Source organism: Sander vitreus, chromosome 1 (assembly GCF_031162955.1).
Source record: "Sander vitreus isolate 19-12246 chromosome 1, sanVit1, whole genome shotgun sequence".
NCBI lineage: Eukaryota > Metazoa > Chordata > Actinopteri > Perciformes > Percidae > Sander > Sander vitreus.
In genome coordinates this window covers 14,641,386-14,651,385 of record NC_135855.1, presented here as the reverse complement: position 1 = coordinate 14,651,385, position 10,000 = coordinate 14,641,386, and the positions used below count along the sequence as shown (strand labels likewise).

Sequence of the window (10,000 nt, the reverse complement as noted above, 5' to 3'; positions counted from 1 at the left end):
TCAAGCCCCACAAGTCTTTCACAATAAACACACACATGAATGTATCCTTATGCAAAATAAGTGACTGTCTTTTGGATAATTAAGAGTGTGTGGACTTCCAAAAAGAAAATGGAATAAAGAAAGAAATGAGTGTATTTTCCTATTAAAGTTAAAAACCTCAACTTTATTACCCTGTAGAGGGAAATAAGGAGGTAAGAACATCATGGCCCTCTTTGGACTATAATTATGTTAGTAGATGAACTGAAACAGATGGAGGATTTCATTTCGGGAGTTTTCAAGAAGATTCACAAAGGATAAAGCATATTTCGCTGTGGAAATGTTTAAAAGCAGAGCCTATATATCTTATAGCACCCCTATATCCTAAATCATCCCACACACACAAAAGATCAACACCAGGAGCACAAGGACTTAAATTCATCACACTTTATGTGATTGCAATCACATTTTCCTCAGTGTTACATAACTAAATCAAGTGATCTGTGCATGAGTGTGTGATTGTGACAGCTCATTTAGGCACAGCCACAATTTGATCAGCAAGCAATAGCAGTGAAAAGGCAGGGATTGTGCAATATCAGCGCAGCACATTTGGCCAGCTGCTCAGACTGGCCTCTCTCAGGTCTGCTGTGCAGTCTAAAAGCCTGAATTGTGACTCCCAGCAGCAGCTCCTGCATTTGCATTTGATGCAGACTTCTTGCAGACTTAAGTCGGGGGACCCAGCACCGCGGATGACTCTGAATTTATCAAAACTTTTCTGATTGGAGGTTTAAGCCGCAAAGAAACACTAAGATATTAGCCTATTTTCACTTCGATATTTAAACATAGTTCAAGTTAAAGGCGTAGTTTGGGTGTGAGTTGTGTTAAGTGTATTTAAAATAGCTCCGGTTTAAAGGAGTGCAGACGGGACTAGGTTTCCTGGCGGAGTAGCACTAAATTCAGAGCGCAACAGACTACCGGTGCACAGTTCACCGCTGAGCTTGAGCCAGACAGAGTGAACTAAAACTGGAGGATTTAACTTCGGGGTGCATCGGTGTGGCGTTTAATAAACAACAACAATTTATCTTTAGCTAATCGATATCACTTTCACATCCACTGTTTGGACCGTTTAAAGAGCAGTTCCCGTGTTTTGTCCAAACCGCCGCCTGGACTTCTCGACACTGGAAGGACTTAAACTGAACCCAAGATGTCAATTTTGCCTTTCACTCCCCCCATTGTCAAAAGACTTTTGGGCTGGAAGAAGGGAGAGCAAAACGGCCAGGAGGAGAAATGGTGTGAAAAAGCGGTGAAAAGTCTGGTGAAGAAGCTCAAGAAGACGGGGCAACTAGACGAACTGGAGAAAGCCATCACCACCCAGAATATCAACACAAAATGCATCACTATACCGAGGTAAGGAGAGTTTGTGCGCTGGGTTGATGGTGACCGTAAAGTCAGCATCCTAACGTTAGCTAGCTGAGGTAGGTACGTTACTTCAGTTTAAACGTTTAATTACAGCTTTATTACAGAAAACTCGAAGGTTATTCCAGTATTTAGCTAACTGTAGCATGCACATGAATGGCATCCTTACTTAACTGATAAGTTGACTTTTCCACTTCCTGTCTCGCGTCAATATTTCAAACTCCACGCTTTGCGTTAATTATACAGCAACACGGTGGCTAATGCAATGCTTATCTAACAGTGGTCCATAAGGATAGCTAGCAAATCATCGCGTCAGTTAGCTGCCATGCCATCATATGTAACGTTACACTTCACTTTAAGTGAAATGAGAAAAAAAAAATCAGCAGTTTCTAATGATACAATTGAGATGTAACTGGAGTCATGTTGTTGAAAAAGGGGATATAATATGTGCATCACTAGCCAGCAGCCTAATGCAATGCAAAAGCACAAATGGAGTCCAAGTTATATAACTTGGCCTTAATCTGGGACGCTTTCCACTAACGCTGTGGGTTTGTGTTAGTGCGTAGGCGAGCCTGTGGAGCTGGGCTCTTGTGTCTCCTTTTCAGTGCATACAGCCATTTGTCTATCAACACAGTATTTTAAATAATCAACGTTGGCATTCAACATCAAATTACTGCTCGTAGTTTAATCCATTCAGTTCAGTTATAAGCAGTCACTTTCCTCCCTTGATGGAAGGCTGTTACAGGTAAGAGCTGGTGAGGTGCTGTTTGTAAACAAAGACCATGTCTACCAAAAGTCCGAGTTTGACTTATCTCAATTCATAAACATCATGCTAATAGAAGTAATGTGGAATTTAAGGTTTTGTCTATTTTATCACACTCCAAATCTGTGCATTGCCTTTGTAGAGCCATAATATGACAGCATCTATTACATACACTCAGTTCAGTTGCCATTTTTTTAGCACACCTAGCTAAAATGTGTCCATCCCATGTACAGTATACGGTATCAGTGAGGGTACAACTCAACTCAAGTCAATAAATCGATTTGTTGATCGGCAAAAAATTAGTCATTTTTCAATATCAAACACTTGCTGGTTCCAGCTTTTCAAATGTTAGGTTTTGATGTTTTACTTTTGTCATATATGAAAGTAAACTAAATATCTTGTGGCTTTGGACACAATATATTTTAATACTACATCTCGCTTTTGACTTTGTGTGTGTGTGTGTGTGTGTGTGTGTGTGTGTGTGTGTGTGTGTGTGTGTGTGTGTGTGTAAAAGGCATTTTTACTACTATTTTCTGGCATCAAGACCAAACAATTAGTTGATAAATTGTGGAAATAATTGGCAGATGAATCAGTAACCTAATGAAAACAATCATTAGTTGAAGCCCTAAATGGTTGTAGTCTTAAGACCTCTCACTATAGTGCAAAAGAATTCAACAGCCCCACAATCTACAGTCTCCAAGTTATAATAACGTTAAATCAACACCTCTCTTCAACAGTTTCAAACTCAACATTATAAGCTTCATGAAAGTAGAATGTATTGCATGGCTGTCATATTAGAGCACATTAGTTTCAGTCAGGTGTAACTCATAAACTGGCAACAGAGTGTATGTTCACAGCAATTTGTTTAAGTCTCTAACATTTAAGTAAAGAACAAATAAAGGCCTCCAACATTTGCTTGAGTCTACAAAATCTCACTTACATGTGTGGGTCATTTAGATTAAAAAGCATACCGTGTGTCAGATGAAAATTGAACCCGACGCAGAACACTCCCACATTCTTTATTGCCACAAGTGTGCATATCACAGCTTGCTCAGGCCTTGGCCAGCATTCAGATTTAAGCCTACCCGGAAAGTTAAATAATGTTTGTCATGATCCAGGTTTCATATATCCCACCACTAATGCAGAAGGGAAGAGGCAGAGTGCATTAAGATGACCCCAGATCAGATCTGGCTGTCAGTTTGGGCTAACAGTGTCCCTGGAGAGCTGCTGTTTCTATTAATTCCCCTACGTTCTGGCTCACTGACAGCAGCTGCGTGTGCGTGTTCAGGCCTGTCCATGAGGAGGTCAGCTCCTATCTCTCTGAGACATGTACTCCCTAATGAAGCTCATCGTCGCTACCCCTCTTGATGACGGTTTTCCGTGATGCTGAGTGCTGAAGGAAGCCAGCACTGTGCATTGATTGAGTCAATAGCTGCATCAGGTGGTGGATTAGCAGATCAAGTATCTGTTGGGGGGAATGTAAGGTAGGGTTATCATTACTGAAAAGAGGCAAAACGGGTGATTTACTCATCACAGCTGATTCAGATATCATATCTTAGAATGCCAAAAACCAGAAGCTGATTTTGAAGTCTCGAGGCTAACGTTTTCCAGTTGTGTCAAACAAAATTAAGGATGTTTACAGGTTTTGTCCGAGCAGCTCCTTCATGTAAGTTTTGTCTGTTAAACTTACCTTGCCAAGTGGTAAAAATGAGATGTTTTGGAGATTTGGGAAAGCCAGCTGTCAAATTTTAAAGGGCTGTGACCTGCCAGATGACATTTTTAAAACAACCTGACAGGCTGGTTAGAAGCCATGGTATCACAACTTGGGGAGTTTGGTCCAGACAAAGTTATTTTTGGGTGTGGGTGGTGTGTGGGTGGTTAAGTGGGCTGTGTGTGTGTGTATGGCCCAACATGTTTACACTGGCGATAAAGCCTGCGTCCCATGAAAAAAAACCATTCGTCACACAGTCACTTTGTTTTAGAATTCCCATTTGAAGTTGGAAAAGCTAGGCTTTTACAGTATACAGTATTAGGCTTTGCCTATCACTTGGGCAGGGCTACTGCTTTACTTGCCTTTAGACCACTGTGGTTTTCACAATCAGCTGTTTTCAATTTTTTTAGGCGCAGTAAGCTAAGTGAATGCTGGGGCTCCTGTCCAAGCCTTAGTCACTCAACAACGAGCAATTGTGGCATTGTGGTATTGACCTACCGTCCCTCCCTCTTTTTCTCTCTCTTTCTTCTTAAAACCCTCTCTCCCTATGAGCTGTAAACTTGGGTTAGTCACAAACATTGGTGTGTAAAATGCGTCAGACCGGTAGAGGGTTGGATATGCAGGGTACAAAATTAGCACGATCCACCAGCCAAATTCTGGTAAAATGTGCATGTGGCTGGTAGATTTGATTCACTTACCAGACAAAAAAAACAATGGTACTCTATTGAGTGGCTGGTAAAATTTGAACATTCACTAGCCTGGTGGACAAAAAAAAAGTTAATTTTGCATCCTGGTTAGATGTGACGTGTGGTAGCCTGTGCTGCTTGAAGGTGAAAGGATGACTAACAAATTGAATTTCCCTCTGTTGTTTAAAGGGAATCTGTGTATTTATAAACAGAAGCCAAGTCTGTTTCAGTTATACCTGTGGGTTGGTTAATTTCTCAGGTGGTTTAACTGTAGCTTCCCAATAACTAAATATTCCAAAGCCCTCCAGTGGCCATAGAAATTGTGACTGTTGTCCGTGTCTTGAGCAAAGTAGAAAATAGCCACAAAGTCAGAGGTAGATGGAGGAGGATGGATCAACAAAACATCATACTTTTACACAAAAGGCTGCTTTTTGGTTCTGTTTTCTACTGACAGTCTTTTTTAGTTTCTTTTAGCGATGGCTGTGATTGTTACCTAACCTTAACCAAGATGATAAAGGTCCGTAACCTTAAAGGACATTCCGGTTGATTTCAACACGTAGCTCTGTTGTTTTAAATAAATGTAAATTTGGAGTGCTGTCAGTAGGGAGAAAAACGAAAACAATCGGTGTTGCCTACACCATGTAATCCTCCTGCTTAGTGTTAACACCCAGGAGAGTGAAACCGGGCAAGTTTTAAACGCACTTTTAGCCTCTTAACATGTTTGAAATGTCATTACAAGTGCCTACCCATGTGAAGTGATTCCTTCCGAAGTGAACACAGTGAATCTGACTGCAGTAGATGTGAAAGAAATGCATAAAAGTTGTGCTTATTCAGCTCTGTTTTAGTTCCGGTGTTGAGACGGCAAGACGAGTGCTTAGGGACCGTCTACAAAGTACAACACCGAAAAGAGATACAATAGACTTCTCCTTCAAGGAAGTAGTTATTTTAACCCTAAACACAATATTTCCCTTATATTAACCAATAAGGTTTTATTCCTGCAAAAGTGATGGAAATGCAATAGAGGTGCAACGATGAATCAATTAATCGATTAGTTGTCAACTATTAAATTAATCGCCAACTATGTTTATAATCGATTAATCGTTTGAGTCATTTTTTTATTAAAAAAAAATAAGATTTCTCTGATTCCAGCTTGTTAAATGTGAATATCTTCTAGTTTCTTCTCTCTTTTGTGACAGTAAACTGAATATCTTTGAGTTTTGGACAAAACAAGACATTTGAGGACGTCCTCTTAGGCTTTGGGAAACACTGATCCACATTTTTCACCATGTTTTGACATTTTTATAGATCAAACAACTAATCGATTAATCGAGAAAATAATCAACAGATTAATCCACTATGAAAATAATCGTTAGTTGCAGCCCTAAAATACAATTATCGTCACATTATTTAACTTTTTGTGTGTATGTAACTAACAACTATTTGCCATTATCGATTCATTTGTCTAGTCCCAGAAGTCAAGGTGACACCTTTTTAAAATTGTTTGTTTTGTTCATCCAACCCAAACCCAAAGATTTTCAATTTACAATGACGCAAATAAAAAAGAAAACAGAATATCTTCATATTTTGAGATGCTGAAACTTAACAAGTGTTTAACAATACATTACTTCAATAATGTATTCTCAAGGTTGTTGTCGGGACATTTTCTGGCATTCAACTAATCATTAGTTTCGGCACTTAAATTGTGCAAACTAAGCATGAGCTACTAGGAAGCAGTACATGCTGTAAAGCCTTGATGGACATCATGTTGCAGCGTCAGACTTGGCTCTGAAGACAGAATTGCACAAGCTACACTACTGTTGTACCAATGGATGGAAATTAGTCTGACATTGAAATTAGGAGGAGATAGGTTAACAGTCTCTCAATAACTTCTTGCATTGTCTAGTCTTGCGTGCCAAATGGCAATTATTACACTGACACTGTGTACCTATCTGTAACGGTCCTATCATGTTTGAACAGAGAACTGTGCATGGAAGCCAGTCCTTAGCAGAAAAAGAAACACATCATGTTACAGGTTTCATGTTTAACAGTAGTTTTAAGAGTTAATAGGTTTACATAGAGCTTACAAAGCAGCAAAATAATGTAGGATCCCAATAGCATTTTAATGGGGGAACACTGGTGGTATATTAAAAGAAATTATTCAAGATGTGGGTTGCATGTATGTATGTGTGTGTTATGTCTTTTCATAGAGCCTGGGGGAGTGGATTCCTCAATCCTACCTACCTACCTTAACTTAGTCTGGGTTTTGCCCAGTGCTGGGGAGTGCTTTCGTCTTGTCCACACACATCCCTGCTGGCAGCGAGACTTCAGACTGATTCACACTGCTGCATGTCAGGGCAGGAGGGAGGGAGTGAAGGAATCCCAAGGACAGAAATAAAAGATAGGATAACCAAGAAAGACAGGGAAAAGAAATTATACGGACTAAGAATGAAAGAGACTGCATCCTTTTAGAAAGGACAGGGAGCCCAGTACCCTTTCCACATACAAACGTCGCTATTCACAGGACAAGACCCAGGTCAAAAACCGTGTTCTCATACATATCACTGCTGTTGAGATTCATGGGGGACTTGGTATACGTTTAGAGGATTCCTTTTATTGATTTAGTCAGCCTATGAAAAGGTTTGTGCCAAAACAGGTGCTCCACAATAATGTAGAGGTCTTTCTTTATCCACAACCGCACACTTTATGACTGAAAGAGCTAGAAGTCAAAACCAATAGATTTACTTTAGCAATCAAATATTAGTCTTGTGATAATCCTCTAATTATCGAAACCTGTGGTCACCATTTCACCATTTCAAGATGTAGTCTTGTTTAATTTGGACATTTTTTTGATCAAATACCGGTAGTTCTGAATAAAAATAAAATTGTGCCAGTTTTAGACTATTTTGTAGAAAAATGTCTTCTTTTTTCCGAGCAGCTCCTTCATGTATCTCTTTGTAGTATCTCTTTGTTCCAGTTACCAAAACTCAGGTATCATATTGTTCTTTATCCTGTATCATATCCTTTTCGCAGCCCTACCAGGTTGCTATGTCAACATACAATTGCATTTCTTTATCAGTTAAGTGCTCTGAAAGAGGGACAGAATGAATTATGTAAGATATAAAGGGAAATACAAAGGGATGGAGTGGAGTTGGGGATTCCCAGTGTTGTGTCTGGTGCTGCAGGGGAGGGCCTGTCATCACAGTGGTAGAGTGTGATTTAATTATGGAGGATGGCACATAAATGATAGACATAGGAAGACAGAATAAAAAGAGTCAAAGCAACAGAGATGAGACATTTGAGGGGATCAGAATGTGAAAGAGAAAGGTAAACCAGAAAGCCAAGAGTTTAGATGAAGGAAGAGAAGGAGACAGAATATTTGGCAAGAGGCACGGTGTTGGATTCTCAAGCTTATCAGAAGGAGACTGTGGTTACTGTGGTTGGCATGCATAAAAAAGAAACACGCTAATAGCTGAGGTAGAACTGGTTTGTTTTCCAGCTAGACAGCAGTTGAGCATCAAAAGAACAGTGTCTGCGTGTGTATGGATGACGAACTACACACATACATGCACAAGCTACTGTGTCAAGAAGATATTGTATGTACCTGCACTGCTACACACCTGCTTGAATGCCGCACATTGACGATATGGGGTCGTGATAAAATTCAGGTCGATAACGATGATTAACTTTGATTAACTATTTACATTATTTGCATTTATATTACTAACTTGTACTGTTTTGTTAAGGCAGATAAAGCATGTTTGCAAAGTTAAATGTTTACATTTCGATGTTATTCAATATATTCTTTTATCACAAAATATATTCTAAATCAAGCCATGGTTGCACATTGTTGTTACATGTTACATTATGTTATTCTATTTTGTTATGTTAATAAACTATTTTCTAAGTTTAACTAATGAACCCTCTGGTTTCTTCAGGCTTCAGTTTTTATCAGGATACTCTTCAAACTGGCAACATTATGAAATTATATATCGTGATAAATATCGATATTGATCAATATGGAAAAAATGATCGTGATCATATTTTTTGCCATATCGCCCAGCCCTACCGCATATACATACGTACATACAGTATGCACAACCAGTCCTACACATCCTGTCATTTAGTATAGTAGAGGTCTGCATCCTGTCTTTATCAGTGCATATTGTTTGTCTGAATTGTATGTGTTAATGCTAGTGGTTTTTATATTGCCATTATGTCTCTTGAATCAGTTGTTAGTCATCATATGTGACGCCTGTTGTTGTTTGTTACTGTGGTCAAAGTTGGTAGAATGACGCCGTAAAGTAAATGCAGAAACAACAAACTGTTGTTTTTTTTTGTCACTGAGAAGCCAAAGACAGAGTGTGATGATGATGATACACTCACAGAGATTTAACATTAAGCAACACCTACTCAGATTACATCTAGGTTTGGGTGTCATTTTAGATTGCAATTTGAAGTTATACCAAAGCTTAATTTCATAAAGCTAATACAGTAAACGCTGTCATGACATGTAGTTTCATCTCTTTTAGTCTTGATCAACGACAGTTCATTTCCAGTGTGATGCCGTCTAAGAGAGGTTACACACCAACCAGACGGCCGACCGTCGGCAGAAAAGGCAGTCGGACTGATCAGTCGGGTCCCCGAGGTCCAAAAAAATGCCTCAGAACATACTGAGGCGACGCGGACTTGAGCATACACTCTGCACGTACGCGAAACGTAATGCGTCTCCATAGCAGCAGGCGGCGCTTCTCTGTATTGTTTCCCAGAAAATGAAAACCGGCAGCTGATTGGACGAACGCGTCACGTGGGTCTTTTTTCTCTGGAAATTCACAGCCAGACTGTCATGGCGGCTTGTTCAGAATACGATCTCATATTGTACTAAAACAGTTCACCGAAACGTGTTTCTGAAAACATTTTAAGCGAGAAATAGGCCGTGCAGTTGCTGAATCTGTCTTCATTTCAGATCGACAAAGATCAGTTTAAAAGATTTTCGTCAGATTTTGAGAGGCTCATCCCGCTCGCCATTTCCGGGTGAGTCCCGACTGCCCTGTCTCCGACTGAGCATGTCAGGTCGGCCCAAATGAAGGCCGGCGGCTCCTCCAACGGACGACAGCACGGAACACACGGAACAGACTCGAGTCACCGACCTCGCCAGACGGACGATTATCGGGTTGGTGTGTCAGCGCCATAATTCGTTCTCTTCGGGAAACAACAACAAACTTTGAGCTAGCAAGATACACGCTGAAAATGGAAAGTTTTGAAGAAAATTTGGATCGTGCAACAAGGCAGGCATACTCGGTTCTTTCGGGGAATGATTGTAAAGATTTACAAAGAATGTGTTTATGGCATTTACTCTCTTAACTGGGACGTTTTGGGACCGATTGGCGGGGGAGGATTTGCTATGGACGAAGTACACACAGCGATACACTGGTAAAAGCAAATTACGTC

General features: G+C 40.0%; 1 protein-coding gene across 1 annotated transcript in view; it reads left to right on the top strand.

Annotated features, from left to right (window-relative positions):
- The first annotated feature begins 614 nt into the window (after positions 1–614).
- Positions 615–10,000, top strand: part of smad3a (SMAD family member 3a) — a 32,520-nt gene continuing 23,134 nt past the window's right edge. Inside the window, exon 1 of the mRNA XM_078276302.1 lies at positions 615–1,383. Within this exon, the coding sequence (XP_078132428.1) occupies positions 1,181–1,383 (203 nt within the window). The 5' untranslated portion in view covers positions 615–1,180. The remainder of the gene's footprint in view (positions 1,384–10,000) is intronic.